General features: G+C 44.6%; 1 protein-coding gene across 2 annotated transcripts in view; it reads left to right on the top strand.

Moving 5' to 3' along the window:
* The window catches only part of SFMBT2 (Scm like with four mbt domains 2), a 957,919-nt gene that overhangs the window by 158,810 nt on the left and 779,448 nt on the right, over nt 1–19,661 (top strand). For both annotated transcript variants that reach the window (XM_069629673.1, XM_069629672.1), the window contains exon 2: nt 3,241–3,402. In XM_069629673.1, the coding sequence (XP_069485774.1) occupies nt 3,309–3,402 (94 nt within the window). In that variant the 5' untranslated portion in view covers nt 3,241–3,308. The remainder of the gene's footprint in view (nt 1–3,240; nt 3,403–19,661) is intronic.

The raw sequence follows: 19,661 nt of genomic DNA, 5'->3' as shown, positions 1-19,661 counted from the left end.
ACCAAGAACGGAGCCTTCAAAGACAGCATCAGAGAGAGGGGTGACAAGAGTGCTGCCAGTGCTCCATGAGATGGAGAAGGACTCATGTGAGAGGTAGGAAGCAATCACATTGAGAGTGGTTTCCTACAAGGCAAGGTCAGAGAGGGTCCAGATAAGGGAGGAGGAGTCTACTATATTGAGGGTAGGTGGAAGCTCCAAGAGGATTGGGATAGGGGAACGTTTGCAGTGGTAGGCAGGGGTTAGAAACTAAGAGATGTGACTGAGGGCCACATGGGTAGGATGATGGCTATGAAACCTAGATATGAGAGGGGTACAGAGATCATTAGAATCCAGTTAGGATGAGATCCAATTAAAGATAAGTTGCACGACGGTTTTAGAATAGTGAAGTAGGTCAGATAAAGGGTAAAAGATATCATGAGTTTCTGGGTCAGAAGAGAACCTCTTGGTAGCTATCTTGAAGAAGGCGCGGAATAATCCAAGGTAAAGAGAGAAGTTGTAGAGGAGGAGATATCGGAGCAGGTGAAAACTGCAACCTCCTTTATCATATGAGCGGCAAACAGATCAAAAGAGGGGCAGGTGGGGTTGGTAGTTCTAGAGGATGGGTTCCAGTTCACCAGGAAAATCTTAGAGAAAAGAGCCGTGGTGCTGGAGATGGGTGTTAAGGGGCAAAAAGGACAGGTCACGCGGGAAAGAACAGTAATGAGAGCGTCACAGAATATCTCAATTTTTGAGAGAGAGGTACTTTGCAAAATTGTTGGTGGAGAGGATAGAGATCACCTTGGGATGAAGTGAGGTTAACCTGTCTTCAAGTGTGGAGGATAGCTTGCATGGGTGGGACTGTACAGTAGTAATTAGGTTGGTGAAGTAGTAAGGTTTGGCAGAGGCTAGGGTCATGGTGAAGGGGAGAAGGGCATGTTTTATGCAGTAAATAGAAGGGGTGCAGTGTGTACGCAATATACAGAGGTGGCATTGCATATCTGTCTTAAGAAGACAGATTTGAGGTGTGATCCAGGCCTCGGGAGAACGGTCGAAAGGTAACGTTTATGAGAGGGATGTCAAAGGCCAAAGGGTACATGAAGATCCAGGTTAAGGTCATAGAAAGCCTAATCGATAAAGTGAGGACCAGGAGACACAGGGAGGACCTAATGTGGGCTAGGTAAAATGACAGAGAGTAAGGGTTGAGTTTCCAATTGGAGGTAGCAAAGTGGCAGGAGGAGTGAGTAGGTGGGACAGCAATGATGAAGTAGAGGACAGATTGGTCAAAGGGGAATGTTTGATGGTGGAATAAGAAGCGAGGGGAAATGAGGAGGGTTATAATGTCAGGGGAGTTGCCCTGATAGTGACTGGACAGATTATGAAGAGAGCTAAGGGAGTTTGAGTTTCGAGGGAGTCGATTTTAATTTGGAGGGAGAAAGACATATTAAGAAGGCTGAAGTGCTACTGGGCTCTCAATGGGAAAGGAGTTAAGGAGGAGGTCCAGCTAAGTGAAGAATTAGTTGAGTATAGTTGAGAGGGAAGGGGGTCTACAGATACAGAGGATGGTGTTTGATGTGGGAACAGTTTTGTGGTGGTGAATTCAAAGGAGAACAGACGTCAGAGAGTGGAAGGGGACGGAGGGGTTGGCCCTGTGTATCAGTAGGCCAACTCCACAACCTAGTTTGAATGTGAGAGTAGTGAGACAAGGTAGCACAATCTGAGTGTCGACTGGCAGTGGTAGCAGGTTCGAGAGGAGTAACCCAGGCCTCTTTGATGCTCATATATCAAAAAAGGTAGCAGGTGCTCCTCTCCAGAAAGAACATGCCATGACTATCTGATTGGAATTGTGGGAATCGAAATAACCAGTGATAAACAAATTTGTATGGCTGACAGATTGGCAATTTGAGTGGTCCAGTGCCAGAGTGGTAGGAGTAGGTGATGGAGCATAGAGAATACTTAGGGGCATGGAGGTGGGAAATGGAGGATAGATGAGATTTGAGAAAGTGGGATGGCCAGAGGGCCTGCTCTGGGTGGACGGTAGGGACATGATCGTAAGAGGTGGATACAAAAGGCCGAAGAGATGAGAGGGATTGCAAGGCATTTTAGGGATTCAAGGACCTAAAGCAGATTTATGTGGGAGTAGAGGAGAGTGAAAGGAAGGCAGAAAGAGTTAAGCATGTGGAGTGATGAACAAAGGGTCGTGCACAATGGCTGAGAATAGGTAGCAAGCTGTGGATAGGCAACCTTGATAGCTGTTAGGGAATAAGGGAGAAATGTACTGCAGGAACAGTGGCAACCAAATACCACCCTTTTTAGATCACATTTACCCAAGTCTGTGCGCTATTCCCCCTTCCTCAACAAGTGCATGTTTTCCTCTTTCTGGGAGTTGGGGATGTCTTGCTTTTTTTCTGAACCTGCTAGCTGTCCCTCCTGTCTGAGTCTGGGCTCTGTCTCCCTTTCTGATCGTGTGTACTGCCCCCTCCATGAGCCTCTGATCTAATTCCTTCCTGAGCCTTTGCATTGTCCCATCTAGAGCCTATGCACAGTCCCATATTAATCCTGTGCGCTACCCCTCTCCTGAGCGACATACTCCTCCTGAGATTGTTCATGGTCTCCATATTATTATTATTATGATTATTATTATTATTTATAACGCATTTAATACCCAGAGGTTTCTAAGCGCAGACCGGGGATCGAACCTGTGTTGTTCCGCATTGTCTTGCTTCCAAGGCCAGCGTGTTGTCCCATAGCTATCCTCCCGAGGCATATTGACCTATCACCTTTCCCAAACCCATGGTCTCTCCATACACTGCATCACCCCTTAGCACATATACTACTGGCCCATTATCCTGAAAACATTTTGATTTGTTTGAATTCTTATTCTATTTTGGCACAAAAGTCCTGATGGCGGAATTGTGTTCAGTAAACTTGGTACAGCTCTGGCAGACCTGGGCAGGTTGTAAGGCTAGGACCTTGCCTATAAGTGGGGGCAGAAATCATTGGAGAGAAGAGAGCAACACGTGCTCCCAGCATTGCAACCCCACCATAGATTGGTGCCCATCCAAGGGTCTCATTCCCCCCAGAAAGCCAAAAACATTAATTTGGAAGCATTGGGAAACGACCATCTATAATGCAATTGTATATGATGAATTAAGACTGTGAGCAGGGTTATATAACCACATAACTGTCTCTGCATATATCTATAATTTAACATCACCTATACATTTAGTAACCCAGACATATGTTCTATTTATTTCTTTTCAGGATTTTTTTACCGCACAATGAATTAATAAGACAACTCCTCACCTTCTCCCCAAGTAACGAAGTCCAAGATGTCCGTGACTTCCAGCATGCCGGACTCTGCCAGCCAGTCATTGGATAAGCCACATACCCCTGCGAATGGGAACACAGAACCACTGGATTCAGGTGAGCAGTGCACTAACCTAGAACACAGGTCATTTGGAATCATCAAATGGCAGTAGACTGACTGCCTGATGCTGCATGCATTTGACTGCTCAGTTGTGGGAGGGCCAGGGGTTCTGATGGATTTTGAGACATGTGAGTTATGCACCTCCAAACATCCCTGGGCATTGAGATACATGTTAATACTACACTGCTTACTGGCGTTAATATTGTGTGTGCCCGAGTGGTCAGATTAATCACAATGTACTCATGAAATCTATAAAGCGTGAGCCCAGCTGGGAAGCAACACAGCACGCTCCGAAGGGAGCACATTCAGTGGGTTGCACGTAGAAGGTGGGGTCGGCAGAAGAGCGGGATGGGTTGGTGGAGCGGGCATGGGGCGAGATCCAGGGGTAGAATGGGATTCAGTGGAGTCATCAGTGATTGGCGATAGGTTCTTTGTAGTATGGGGTCTTCAGTTCCTTCCTGAAGAGTAGGAGGGAGATATTGTACACTATGCTGTAAGATTCCTCAATTTATCAGGCCGGTAGTATATCCAGGGGCTACGTGTTTGTCTTGGAAGCAATACAACATAGATCAACTCAGGTTTGAATCCTGGTCCCACGCTTGGCGACTGTTCTCCAGTATTTAGCGTTATAAAAGGTAAATTAATTAATTATAAAGGCTATTCCCATTTACAGCAAGATATCATGACTATTATCCAAGCGGCCTCCCACTCCTCTGTAATCCACCACATTGTCACTGCCGACAGCGATTGCGCAGCCAAGGTACCAGTAAGGGCAGAACACAGTGTTCTTGCAATGCTGTCCAAGTGCTGCTGTCTTGATATCATCTCTGTGTCTTTCTATCATGCACTGATTTGCATTGATGAATTTATATGTCTGCTCCTATATGGCAGGACAGCAGTTTTAATCAAATGCAACAGCCTGCTTACCAATCATTTGTTAACCACACTTACACTGCCTTTTGTAGCCTAACGTGCGGGTATTTAAAAATGCGTAAATTCATGCAGTCACCATTAGGAACTGTCATAGGCCCAGCGACCCTGCTCATTGTAGCCAGCAGAATTGTTATGCTGTCGGCGCCAGTAAGGGATAGTCTTGATGGAGACACAGACTTAATCAGCAATGTGATGCTATGTCACCAGAATGCTGTTTCTGTATCTGTAAAGTGCACAGTATTATGTTGGGAAAAAGACTAGGCCCTCATTACGTGGTTGCTGGAGAACCCGCTGGTAGGCAGAGGGTTTTCCTGTAACAGCTGTACCACCGCCTGATATCCCGGTGTCATTGGGATATCCCATGGGCCCCGTTAACGGTTACACCGCATTTTCATGGAAATGGGGACACGGAAGGACCGGCTGCGTTGCTAAGGATGCCAGTGCTTCCATGACAACCATGCTGGTAGGGTCCTGAAAAAACGGCTGGTCAGGCCTGCCGGGGGATCTGTGCCCCCTACCAGCATCGTTGTAATATGGCGGTCTGGAAAGGGTGCTGGTACATAGCTACCGGCACCCTTATGTCTGGACTTCCATATTCTGAATGAGGCCCTATGTCAACCAAAAATACAGTGCTGTAACTGGCTGCCCACTGTGGCATCCCACAGAGAAAGGAGGCCATACAAATTGGAGATGTGTTCTTTACAAATTTAACATAAAATAAAATTGACCATCCATCATTCTGTTTGATAGTTCATCCATTCGCCCCTTCACCCACCCCAAACCATTAATCCAGCCACATACAATTGCATCAACCACTCATCCATCCATCCATCCATCCATCCATCCATCCATCCATCCATCCATCCATCCATCCATCCATCCATCCAACCTTGCACCCACCTACCCACCGACCCACACATCCATCCATCTTTCCGCCCCTCCATTCGCATGTCTGCTATCCATAGATGATCACTAAGTTTCAGAATATTATATAGGATGTATGCACATCAGAAATACCGCACTGCTAACTTGAAGGGGTGGAACAAGACAGAAGGACATTTATTCCTAACAACAGGAAATGCTAAATAGTTCAGGAGTGTAGGAGAAGTTAACTGCTCTAATAGCCATAAACTGCTGTGCATAAATATGTGAGGGCAAGGATACTCTTGTCTGGAGTTAAAAAGACATGAGTAAGCAAACACTGGAGGGCAAGCCCTGTCTAGCTGTCTCTTAGATAAGGAGTAGCCACGTTAAGTAGGCATCTCGTCCTGTGGGCTGGTAATCCAAATAAACCTGTTTGTTTTAATAATACACTGACGTCAACCATACGTGATTGCAGGCCAGACAAATGCTTAGTCAAATAGTAGACGTTTTGGTCTGGACTTATCATTGGGGGAACTCAACATGTGGCCCCGCTGCCACTCAATGGTGTCTGCTGGACCAGGGCTCACAAGCTGGTCGTTAGAGGTCGCACCCAGTTGAATGAATCCGGACAGAAGAATGCTACGGATATGTCATGGTTGGTGGCTGACTACTGGGGTGGAGTCATGCAATTTTCGTGCTAGTGGTGCAAAGAATAATGGTGCCTGGTTCCCTCTCCCTGCATCCCCTGCCCTGTCCCACTGCAGCAACCAATAGCGTGACTGCTTGGCTGACTAGGACTGTCTGGGCTTTCTGTAAGAGGTTATGTTCTTAAAGGGCCACGCCTGCTCAATAACTGTACCACGAGGGGGTCCTTCCTGCCTGTGTCTTCCATTTTGCATTCTTTCAGCAGATTAGCGAAGAGTCGACGGTCGCAAGTACCAGGTGCAAGTTCAGGATGGGAATGGTGTGACCACTTTTAATCCGTGTGAAATTAATGCAGTCTTTAAGACCTTTTATGCGATTTATATAGAAATGAATCTGATGTTTCTGGTCAAGGTGAACATTTTATGCGCAGGTTGGATGTTCCAAAGGTTAATTGTGATGAGAAGGAAGAGTTGAACAGACAGGTCACAATTGATGAAATCAGGTTGGCCATTGGTAAATTGAATTCTGGGAAGACTCCGGGACCTGATGGTTTATCGGTTGAGTTCTATAAAATTCTGCCAGAGAGGGTGTTGGGTCTTTTGAAGGATATGTATACTGAATCCAAGGAAGCTGGACTTCTCCGGTCGTCTACAAACCATGCTACTATTTCAGTCTTTTTAAAGAAGGGCAAGGATGGTAACTTGCCGTCAAATTATCGACCAATCAGTTTGATAAACACTGACAATCAGATTTTGGCTAAATTACTTGCTTTACGGATTGAACAACTCATGCCGAAGCTTATTCACCCTGACTAATCTGGGTTTGTTAAAGGCCGTAGGACTTCCAGTAATATCAGAAATTTGTTATTGACCATGTCCCATGCACAGGATTTAGATGAAGACGTGGTGATTTTCTCCCTAGATGCTGAGAAAGCATTTGATCGAATTAACTGGCAATATTTGTTTATGGTTTTATGAAATATGAACATGGAAGAAGAATAGATTGCGTGGTTGGCCCTTTTATATGCTCGCCCCACAGCCGATGTTAAAACTAATGGCTTATTGTCGGAATCTTTTGATTTACATAGGGGCACTAGGCAAGGTTGTCCATTGTCCCCATTGTTGTTTGTCCTAGCCATTGAACCGCTGGCTATTGCATTGAGATGTGATTTGAATTTACAAGGTGTTTCCTTTCACGGTGTCGAACAGAAGATTTGGTTCTACGCAGATGATCTTTTATTAGTTTTGAGGAACTTGGATTTGTCTTTGCATTCTTGATGAACACACTTAATTGGTTTCATGAAGTGGCTGGATATAAGATTAACTGGTCTAAATCGGAGGTAATGCCGGTGACTGCACATTGTGATAAGTCTTTGGTGATGGGGTTTGGATTTCAATGGTGTGAGAAAAAACTGAAGTACTTGGGGGTTTGGTTGACTCCGGATGTCAGTGATATGGTTGAAGAGAACATGGGTATGGTTTGTAAGGAACTGAAATTGAACGTCCAAAGGTGGTCGGTATTGCATCTATCTCTGTGGGGTAAGGTAAATGCGCTAAAGATGAATTCTGCACCAAAAACTAATTATATTCTGAGTATGCTTCCCCTGAAAATTGGTCAATCTTTTTGGAAGTTGATTGATACCACTCTCCAGTCCTTTCTTTGGGATGAGAAACCGCCAAGACTGAAGCTTTGGAAACTCCAGCTTCCGGTTGAGAAGGGGGGACTAGGTGTCCCAAATTTTAAGGCATATCATTTGGCCTTCTCGTGCCAATTTTTCTTCCTTTTTTGAAGGATTCTCCTAGTGTGTGGGCGATGGCAGAGGCAAGTGTGATGGGCCCACTCGCCCCAAGAGCGATAGTCACGACTGTTAGCAAACATGGTAGTAGATGCCCCTTGACAGAGTTTCTAAGAGACGTTTGGAAGAATATCTATGATATGTGTGGATCGGTTGCTGCGAAATCACCTGATGCATCTCTGTGGTTGAATAAAGCTATAACGGACAATGGCAAGTTGTTGTTTTGGCCGGAGTGTTTTCTTGGCGGAATTCAATGGATAGTGATGTTTTTAAAGATGGAAAATGGATAGACTTTGCTGAGTTAAGTGCTACTTTTACTGTTGAAAATGTTTCTATCTCGGACTTCAGGAAATTGAAGAGATGTATTGGTGAAGTGCATTGTGACGGGGATGCGAATGTTGAACTTTTCACTACTGGCGTTCAGTCACTTGCGAGTAGGGTTTATCATCGAATTGTATTGAATTATAAGGAGAATACTGAATTACTTAATGAATGGAGCAGAAGAGTGGGTTGTGAAATCACTTCTGACCTGTGGTTTGTGATGTGTGCGAATGTGAAGCTTTGTTCGATAAGTTTGACTGAACGTTCGAGACAAATTAAAATTCTCAATAGAGTTTTTTGGAGCCCGGAAAGGCTTAAAAATAGAGGTTTGTCTGATTCTGATGTTTGTTGGTGTTGCTGGAGTGAGAAAGGCAGTATGGAACATTTGCTGCGGGACTGTGTGAGGGTTCGTGGTTTTTGGCATGAGGTTTGTATTATTTGTCTCGGGGTTCTGAACCAAAATATTGACTTGGATTTTAAGACTATGGTGCTAGGCTGCGATGATTTACTTGACGACCTTTCACTATCGGAAAATAAATTTTTGTTCAGAGGTGCTTCTATTTGCAAAAAAATGATTTTGAGGAGCTGGAAATCGTGTGTCTCACCAATATTGGAGGATTGGATTACAGAAATGAACTGCTTAGCGAATATTGAGAAATTTATATACAGAAACATGGGGAAATTGAGCTTATATACGAAGGTCTGGGGAGCTTTTTTGAGTAGGTACTAGTTCATCGTTAAATTCTTTCTTTTTCTATTCCTACATGTTTATAGCCTTTATGCTGTGTTATGATACTTTGTGATTTATTGTTCAGTCCTGTTCTAAGTACTAAAATTAAAATAAAGAATAAAAAAAAAAGCAAGTACCAGGTGGAGACATATTGAAGGGTCAGTTTCCATAGGCAGTTAAGAGACTATCCACAGGAAACCATGTGCATGGTAGGTGCACTGCATCATAAACTTGACCTTTTGGTCAAGCAAGGGCCGCCAATGCCTGGATTTGGAGGTGGCCATTTTGCGTGTCTGTCTCTTCGGGTTCCAGCATATCCTGGGCGCCTGGTTCTGGGTCCCCCTATGCTTGTAGGACTGTCCTTGCTCGTGGTTTCTTATTTGCAGGCACATCCTGGATACTCCATAGCTTGGGGCACATTGGGGCTGCCCTTTACTGTGTCCCTTGCAGCTTTAGGAATATGCTGCTCCCACTTGCTTCCGTGTCCTCTTTAGCTATACGTGTACTCTTGTCAGCTGGTTCTGCAGCACCCGTTTTTTAGGAATTCCCCAGTTTCCTGGTTCTGTGACTTTTGTTGCTTTTTAGTTGAGGCTGAATGTTGGCGGAGCCAATTATGGGCAACATTTTCATGCGCTGTGTGGGCTTTTGCATTCATGTAAGGATGTAGCAGTGCCTTGGTTTGTTGTTTTGACAGCATCAGACACACACGGATTGAGTGCCTAATCCTCTCTCTCACCTGAGGGATGAGGAGCAAACACCCCCTTCCTTCCACCCCCGCACCTCCCTCCCTCTCCCTACAAGCAGACGCTCCATATTAACTGTAGGAATGCATTACATGTTGACAAACGCCTGGTGGCAAAGACCGCAGTGAAGAAAAAAGCAACCCTTCCACGCAGCTGCAGGGGAAGTGGAGGCTGGGAGGAGGAACAGTACATGCGTTTCACCTCAGACGTTTCAAGTGCCCTCACAGGTGCATTTCTGTCTAGCTGCAGCTCGTCTCAGTGCGGCAGAAACTGTAGGGGAGGGCGCTTTAGCAAATGCTGCAGTGAAAAATACCACACTTAGCAGTGGGAAATGCTCTGTCCTTCGCCTCCAGTTCCAGGGGCATGTTGCAGGGGGTGGGGGCAGGTAGAGGTGGAATTATGACCCCACACAATTCCCTGTGCTTTTCTATGATAGCATGTGTGCCAAAGATGTGTGCTTACTCTTCTATTCACACAGCACTCTCCAAGATGCATTCTTGCTAAGACCGGACGCGGATCAATGCTCTGCTGTTGAAGTGAATGTTTCGTGCTCCCACTTTAGTCTGTGACCTGCCAAGCCCAAAGGAGATCACTGCCTGCGCCGTTCTTTTCTGACACTTGAGTGCAATGGAAAGCAATGCAATATCCCTTAAACTCCAGAACATACTCACTATTATCCCATAAAAGTCCTTATTGACATCCTCTGAGATAATCCGAATGCTTGGGATGCAGTCAATAACTACTGGTATTGACTGCATCCCTATCATTCTGATTTCCGAAACAGACAGGGGAACAACAGTAAGCAATGCAAGTATGTTTTCCTCACTGCGCCTTCAAGGTCACAGACAACATGCAATTTAATGCACCAAAGTGAAAGCTAAAACATGGAAAAATGCTTTTACTTTCGAATAGAGATACTGTTTGCTTTTACATTGCACTCAAGCACGCGCATGCTAAAACGATTACATTTTAACCAAGATCACAACTAAAATGCTGCCATATAAAGACAGCTTTGTTAATTAAATATTTACAAATGAATCCTATTAAACTAGCTACACTGCTGTTACAACTATGTGCTAAGAGCCTTGTAGTCTCAAAGAAGGGGTCATTATCACTCGGGGCTATGACTCTTCCGCTTCAAAACTCATGGACAATAAAAGTATATCAGCTAATATTGTTCTCTTTGGCAGAAAATACACACCATCCCTCATAGTGCTTTCATTCGAAAATCAGCATCCTTGCCCAGTGGTTACAACTATGAATTAAGCAATAAGCCCTGAGCCAGGGGAGCGTTACCACGTCAGGCAACGACCTGGGGCCATAGTTAGTTACAGGTCCCATTGAGGAGCTTAGTGCTATCAGTACCCAGACCTGTTAGATCGGAGTACTAAGAGTGAATTTCTAAAAGTTGTGTGATGCCTTTGGAGTTGTGCAAATAAAAACAAATGACTGCCACAGGACGGCGAAAGGGACTATATGTAGTCCCTTCTCCATGTCCATGGCGGCCAGTGAAAAATGAAGAAAAAACGTAACAAAGAAGACGGCTGCCATGGTACGGGGAGAAGGGACTGCACGTAATCCCTTCTCCCTTTCCATGACGGCCATTGAAAAAAGGAGAAAAAAGTTAACAAAGAAGACGGCTGCCATGGTACGGGGAGAAGGGACTGCACGTAATCCCTTCTCCCTTTCCATGGTGGCCAGGACGCGGCTGCGAGCGGTGCCGCAACAAAGGCTTTGTTGGGCTAGTAACTACCTGGCGTGGGCCAGTGAGCTTGCTTGTTGCAAGCTCATTGTCTCACGCAGGGTACCAATAATAGAAAGCTTTGTTAAAACTGTCCCACACCTACTACCTACATAAATCTCATCTGCAAGAACAAACATATTGTGTAATCTCAGATGTAATTATGTGAAGTGTGGGTGGCACAGCCAATCCTGTTTTGTCTTCGCATTCTTGGACTTGTCATCCTTTATTCATAAACGGGAGCTGCAAAACTACATGTAATAATGCAAGAAATGAAATTAGGACTGGATATTGTAGTCACACCTGACCTGGGATGACTTGAGAGTTTTGTGATATTAATAATTCTTGGCAATTACACTCTTGGTTTAATGTAGGATTGGGGTCAAGGGGTTGTGTGGAATGGACAATTGGTGGAGAAATAACATTGACCTGCTGTTAAGGGAAGGATTGTAATATGTCTAAGCATGCACGTTTTGATTTGAATACGTTTTGATTTGAATACCTTATGAAAAAAACAGGAAACTAAAACACGTGTTGGGCTGTCACACCACCGCTCGGCCTGCTCCACCGTAAGAATGCACCTCGTAGCAACAGCACGTTTGTAGAGGTCCAATTATGTGGGCATGGCTCTACTGCTAATACCAACCAGTCTGTTGACCAGTGCTGGATTATACATTAGGCCAAGTAGGTACCGGCCCGTGGACCCCACTCCTTTTATGGGCCCTGTGACAGCGGATCCAAATAAAGCGATGCAGAAAATTGAAAACGTATTAGGAGATCATTTGTAAGGTGTGGGCGGGCACGGCCGACATTTCAATTGCCTAGGGTCTTCCTCAAAGTTTAATCCTGCACTGCAGCGTCTCTTGGACATAGCAAGGACTCCTCTGGTTATGTGATGTCGTCAGGAATTGTTTCAGGTAGCACAGACATTTCAGAGTCATCGTAATACTAGTAGGACAGTCTCAGCCCCATCAAATCTATTTGACTTTTTAATAATACACCAAGGGCCAGATTACAGAAACGTTGCACTGGTGCAAGCGCAAAGTTGCATGTTAGCACTATTTAAAAACACGGGGACATATTAGAAAACTATTGCACCATGATAAGTGCAGTTTGGCATGTCCAATCACCAGTGCAAAAATTGCCCTTGGGCAAAAAAGATACATTTTCACTCCATTTTTGCAAATGGGCAATTTGTGCCCTGGAGCTCCAAACTGCACTTGCCACGGTGCAATCGTTTTCTAATATGCCCCTGTGTTTTTTAAATGCCCTAGTGCTAATACTGTGCACTTGTACCGGTGCAAAACTTCTGTAACCTGGCCCAAGATGCATTTTCAAACAGTGGTGCTATGCTGTTAATGGAACAATGTCACTCCCATCACAGATGTTATACCTCTAATGGGACAATACCAGCTCATCTTGATAAAACTCCTATGCTTTCCATGGTACAGTATCAGCATTTTTCGGTTGAGCTGATATACCTCTGAGAGGACAATATCAACATTGACCTTTAGGCCTACTACACTGTAATCAGACAGCATTATCACTTCTACACAGGGCTGCCATACAACAGCACACACACTTCTGTGCATTGAATATACATAGTACCTAGGACAGTAGCTACACTTCACATTGCTTTTGAGGGTGTGAGTTTATCTGGGTTCCTTGCCTCTATGTGTTGTATCTTTTATGTCAGATTGGAGGTGCATCGAAGATTGAGTTTAATTTCATCCCTGCAATCAGAGTCTAAATCATCCCAGCAGACTTCCCAAGGGAGATGTATGGTGTACCTGCCACTGTGAGAATGTAAACTTTTTCATTTTGATATCAATGATATCAATGTACAGTGTGTTCTTCATACCTAGGCAGGGCTGGACTGGGAACCAAAAAGTGGCCCTAGAAATGTTTTTAAATCTGAATCTGTTGGTTGTCTCCATGACCATCAGTCTGGCTTCAGAGCTGCCAGAAGCACGGAAACTGCCCTCCTGAACATCCGTGAAGACCTGCTCTACAACTTTGACTCTAACACCCCTTGTGTCCTCATCTTGCTTGATCTCTCTTCTGCCTTTGACACTGTCAACCATGCCATCCCGCTCAACCGTCTCCGTGATAACCTGGGTATCACTGGTCAGGCTCTGGTGTGGCTGACTTCTTTGCTCTCCGACCGACCCTCCCAGGTCCAGCTCGGGTCCTTCTTCTCCGCTATCTTTTTCTCTACCTGTGGTGTCCCCCAGGGGTCTAACGTCTCTCCCTGGCTGTTCAACCAATACCTTGCACTCCTTGCCCACCGCATTGCCGCTCTCTGTCCCAACTTTCAGTGCTATGCGGATGACACCGAGCTCCTTTTCAGGCTACCCTTTGCCTCCTCCTCTCCTTCCCTCATCTCCGACTGTCTCTCTGCTATCTAGGAATGGTGTGCCGCCAACGACCTCTGCCTTAATGCCAGTAAGACTGAGATTCTCCTCATCGGCACACCCACTCCCTTCTTTCCTGTAACTCTCCAGCCGGCCTCTCTTGGCCCTCTTCCGGCTCCCACCTGAAAGGCTAAAAACCTTGGGGTCATCTTCGACTCCACACTCTCCTTCTCTCCTCACAACTCGGATGTCTCTAAGAAGTCTCACTACCAGCTGCACCTCCTCAGGGGTATTCTTTCTTTCCTCACCTTCCCCCAGAAGCTCACTGTCTCCAGAGCTCTAGTCCTCTCTAGGTTGGACTATTGTAATAGCCTCTTTCTAAATCTTCCTGCTTCTACTCTCCGCCCTCTGCAACTTATCCAGAACAGGACTGCAAGACTTGTCCTTGGCCTGAAGCCCAGGGATGGTATCTCTCCAGGACTGAAATCTCTGCACTGGCTCCCAGTGGCTGCGAGGATTAAGTTCAAAACCCTCTGCATCGTTCACAAGGCCTTCTGGGGCCTCAATACCTTCAACTCTCTCTTCCTAAATATCTTCCCTCTCGTGCTCTTCACTCATCCGACTCCAACTCCTTCAGGGTCAGTCGCTTATCTAAGCAACAAGTTGGTGGTAGATCTTTCTTCGGCTGGTGCCTCCCTCTGGAACATCCTCCCTGCCTCCCTCAAAAGGAGAACCATCTCCGGTTCCGTAAACACCTCAAAACCTTTCTCTTTGCTTCTGCTTTTTCTCCTCCTCTCCTCTGCTGACCTCCTGGCTGTAACCTGAACTGCCTTGGCTTCCTGGACAACCTCTGATCTCAGACCCAGGTCCTTCCCCTGCCAGCGTCACACACCTGCACTGCCCACCTGGCACCCCCATACTCGGGACTGTTTCTGTATCCCTACATTCCCCCTTCCAACCCTTGACAACTGCTGTCCGCACTTACCTTGCACTTCCCACTTGCTGGCCGCTACTTAATTATTGTTATCATCTTCCTATGTACAGCACTGCCCCTTTCCCCTTCCCAGGCACTTGCGCGATCTGAATGACACCTGGCCTAGTAGGATCGTTGTCCGTCCTCCCTCTGTTTCCCTCCCTTGCCTCGTCGCCCCTCGAAACACTTGTGTATAGGTGCGTTATAAATGCCATATCATATCATATATCAATGCCATATCAAACGTGGCCTCATATTAATATATACTGGAAGCTTTGTAGCACCTTATTTACTTCACCTCACTCAAGAGGCCCACGGTGCAGGGGCCCTCTGGCAAATCTCCAGTGTTCCCTCTAGGCCAGTCCACCACTGTACCTGGATACATAATGTCATGTACATGACCATATGTATTGTATTGTATTTTTCTTGGTGGGGCATAGGCGCTCCCACCCAAAGGGATTATAGCGCTTGACCTGAAGAATGATATTGCAATGCTAGCTCTATAATTTTTACTGCTTGCTGTAAAGAAGACCTGAAAGGGGAAAGTTTTCACTTTTCTTTGAACAGCATAGAGTTTCTTAACCGAGCAAATATGTAATGGTAAGGAGTTGAGTTTGCTAGGAAAAAGTGTTCAGGATTGACCATATACTCTGTATCTTTTAAATGTGTTGATAGAGCTGGCATATCTGGTCGTATTAGCTTTGGAGATGGGATTAAGTGTGACGCTTTCATCTCTGCTTAATGCAATTTGGGTCAGAGCCACAGATGACTCTATGTGCTTTTATGAGAAGTTTAAATGCAATCCTACATTGACTTCCCATTGAATCCAATAGATTTTATGGGAAGCCAATGGGGCCTGCAAAGGCTAGGAGCAGTTTGAGCATCTCTAGGGGAGCTGGTAACAATGGAAGCAGCTACATGTTGAAGAATTTGTAGACGTTGCAAAGTATAGTCTGCATGTCTTCAGCACACAGTGTGTTACAACAGTCTAATTTGTCTCCTATTATATAATGGGCCAAATGCCCACAATTTTCTGCAGTAAACAGTGGTCTCATTTGTCTTAGTAGCATCAAGTAGTAATTGCAAAAACGAATGACCTGATTAGTTTAGGGACCTATGGAGTGAGAAGAATGAAGGAACATCTCTACGGTTTTCATGTTAACTTGAGTTGTAATATAGTTTCGAAATAAAGGAATGCTACTATACAAATGTTGGTTTTGTCCTGATGAAGGCCAAGCCAGTTTTCCGCTACCCTTCTCTTAATTTGGGTGAGGACAAATTGTATTTGTGAGATGTTAGTATAGTAGTCCTCATCCAATTTGAAAATTACTTGGCTGCCATCAGCATCATTTTGGAACACGGCCCCCACTTTATTTAGAAGCTCGTAAAAAGGCTTTGTGTAAATAGTGAATAGTAACTGAGCCATACATGACCCCTGTGGGACTCCACATGTCACCAGTGTAGGATTAGAAACAACATTGTCTAGTTTTACTCTCGAGGTTTGATTTTTCAGAAACTCTTTGATCCAATCTATGCTGAATTTACATGCTATCATTGTTTTTTTGACATGCCTTAAGTGTATAGTATGATCTGGCATTTCGAAGGCAGTGGAGCTGTGTTGCCTTGTTCCACAATCTGAAGGAGGGGTCCTGAAGGAGTGAGTGCTTGATGTTCAAGAGGGCAAGTTCAGTCTCTCTCCGATAGAGTGGAATCCTGATTGACGATCTCACAGCAGAAATTATTCTACAAGATGTCTTGAAGCTGATGAGTGGTGACTTGTTTCCAATATTTTCAACAGGAAAGATCAATTTGTGATAGGCCACATTTGTTTTTTTCCAGAAGGAGGGTAAACCAAGCCTATTTGAATACAGTGGAAACTGTGCAATCCTCAAATGAGGTCTCCATGAATTGGTGATGATAGGACTTCATGCCTCTACACAATCTTTTTTGACAAAGGAAGGACATGGGTCTTCAGGACAGAAAGTAGGTCGAAGGGACCTGATAATATTTGTGATATCTTGAGATGATAAGGGTTCGGAAAGTACATTCCTCCTCAGTAATGGCCAACAACTGACTAAACTGAGAATGTTGGGTATGTATCATTTGCAGTAGACACCTGAGAAATTATATTAGGGAGTGTTTTCGCCCATATTATTTCAGCTTTCTTCATTAAGGCGAGTTGGATATAATTATAATTGTTCTTTTATAATGCACTTAATACCAGAGATTGGTTTCTAAGCGTGGGATCGGGATTCAAACCTGTGTTGTGCTTAGTTGTCTTGCTCCCAAGATGAATGCGTTGCCCCTGAGTTATCACCCCTCAGCAGGGGACACTCTTTTACTGACCGTTGAATAGATGATACTTTTTTGCATGGATTATTTAAACCATCTAGCATTTTGAAAAGCATTTTAGTAGAATGTTCAGAATGATCTATCTTATTAGCATGATAGTCACCTTTGTCTTTCAAGATGGCCGATTCATGGTGTTGTTTAGCTGGTTTTAGTTTTGAGTAGTTTTCCATATTGGGGTTTCTTCTCCATCTATGTTCCTGTTGTCGAGGAACTATTTTCAGGAAACCCAGCACAGTTGAGTATCATGTATTGACAATAGTTTTATTTTTAATACTTTTCAATTTTATAGGTGCAATATTGTCGACAAGCTGGGTAATCCAGGAGTTACGCTTGTTGACAATAGCTGAGAAAGACGTTTCACTGAGGATATCCGCTCACAAGACTAATAAGTGGGTTTCAAATTTCAAGTTTCAATTTATGCATGTGTCTACAGGATATAGTGACTTTATTTACATCTTCCGGCACAGAAATGTCACAGCACGGTACTAAGAACAGCACAGCGTGCACGATGAGACCCATCTATGGGCATGGTGTGTTGAATTGTGGGTGTGATATGTCCAATTGATTGAGGAGTAAGATGCACATGGATCCATAGCGAGGCTTATGGTGGCTCTAGGTCTGCATGAGGAATCACTTAAGGATGTTTTGACAGTGCATGCACCCTTCCTTTTTGTTCTGGTTTCTGCCTGCACCCCTTTTCTCCTTCCAGTTTGCCATTCCCTACTGCGTCTCATCTCCATGGCATTCCCCCTTTGATACTTGCCCGGTGGTGCTTTCTTGTGATACCTCATCTGCATCCCTTCATCTTGGGTCCTTTCTCCCCTTTGCTCACTCCTCATGTGATCATTTTCTCGCTATCCATTTTCACCTATTTATTTTATTCTACTTACCTTGTACTGCACTTCCCCCCTCCCCTCCCACTTTTTCCCTTCCCCCTACCCCTGCACTTGCGCGATCTGAATGACACCTGGCCTAGTAGGATCGTTGTCTGTCTTCCCCTTGTTCCCCCCTCCCTGCCTCGTCGCGCCTTGAAACACTGGAAACACTTGTGTATAGGCGCGTTACAAATGCCATATCATATCATATATCATATCCTGTGTCCTATATTCTTGTTCAATAGCCCCCCATCGTTTGTCATTGCGTCTGTGCTCTCTCCCTCCTTTAGACCTCCCCAGGTTCGTGCCCGCCTCTGCTTCATGGCACTCTTTCGCCACTAACCTTGCCCTGCCCTGCTCTGCTTCTGCTTGTATTGCTTTCATCTGCACTTATTCCCTTACGTCACTACAACACACAAACTTTTTAGTATACAAAAACCAAAAGTATCGGCTTTGGGAAGCCAAGTGACTGAGATGTTACAGTAGCCCGGTTTTTATTTGTGTTATCATGGGCCCCCCCACCCATGCCCCCCTCACTTCCTCATGCTGCCACCTACCCAGCTTCTATCCTCTACCCCCTTTCTTTTCTACCCCCACATAAACATAAAAGTACCTGTCGAATTCGGGTCAGACACAAGTGCACAACCAAAATGCAGACTTTCAATAGGAAGTCTTTTAATGGACGTGATACACATGGAGAGGAAGGGTGTTGTTGCGTCAGTTCCCAGTGAGTAACACCTGTCCTTTCACCCTGTTCAGGCACTCATCCAAAATGTAACTGTTGTTCAGAAACTCTAAGATCAGACCAATTTCCAAATTCACCTTCTAGCCAGGGGTCGCGCAGAGTGTTGTTTCTAGAAATCTGGAAATTAAGGTAGCATAACTTTATAGCTTTGGACAATTGTTTATTTAATCTAAGCGGAAATGCGATAGAGTAGACGGGTGAATTGTTGACTCTGGAAACTTGATGTTTGATGTCTTGTCTTATCTATCAATTCAAAAATGCCTTATAAGAAATATGGTCATTGTTACAAAAAATGGCACCCCAGTCCATAGAAATACACCTGACTTATCACAGTTCACATACTTTGCATATATGACCAGCAGCCTTAAAATGTGTGACGATTTAGAAAAGGAAAATCGGGCAGTTACACATGAAAAATAATACTTTGATGTAAAGCCCCCTAATTCCGTGCTCTGGCACTGTCCCATTTTTCAAATTGAAGATTTAAAGGACAACTATAAGCCTGAAAGTTTGTGTCCAACGACTTTGGGTGAGACAATACACTTTTCGGAGATTGTTATTTGGCCAATATTGCCTGAAACCCATCCATTCAGTTCATAGGTCGATCATCTCTTCTTGGGTAGTTCCCTGGATCCCAGCCAGAGGAATCCATTAATCACCATATGTTCTGAGGTCATACGGGTGCAGCAGAAATGATCACGTTTTAGAATGTGATGATCATCTGTGAACCCGACATTCCTCCCCTCTACGGTGGCCGCATATCATGGGCTCTAGATCTGCATTATTCAATTGGCATCTGTCATTGGATGCATCCGAGTTTGGGAAAGAATTATACACTTGGATGGGACCAATGGAAAATAACTTTAGGCACAAGTAGTGGCTTATTTGTAGTATGCATTTGTCTATCTCTGGGTAGTCATCTTTTCTGCCAGGAACAGTAATGTCTCCAATGACAAACTTCATGTTGTTTCTACGTGTAATTGTAACATTCTACACATTCTGAACTGATCACAAAATACAATCAAAGAGGCTGTGTGTTAAAATGACCTTTGCGTTGGGATCACACAGAGACAGTAGTGTATTGCCAGACCATCAACTCAAATTACCTTCGTTCTGCAAGTGTATACACTCATTTGCATTTTCATTGACACTCCAATGACACTACAGATTCTCACACACTATTG

Source organism: Ambystoma mexicanum, chromosome 12 (assembly GCF_040938575.1).
Source record: "Ambystoma mexicanum isolate Mex_15411 chromosome 12, UKY_AmexF1_1, whole genome shotgun sequence".
NCBI lineage: Eukaryota > Metazoa > Chordata > Amphibia > Caudata > Ambystomatidae > Ambystoma > Ambystoma mexicanum.
This window is presented reverse-complemented; position numbering and strand designations above follow the sequence as displayed.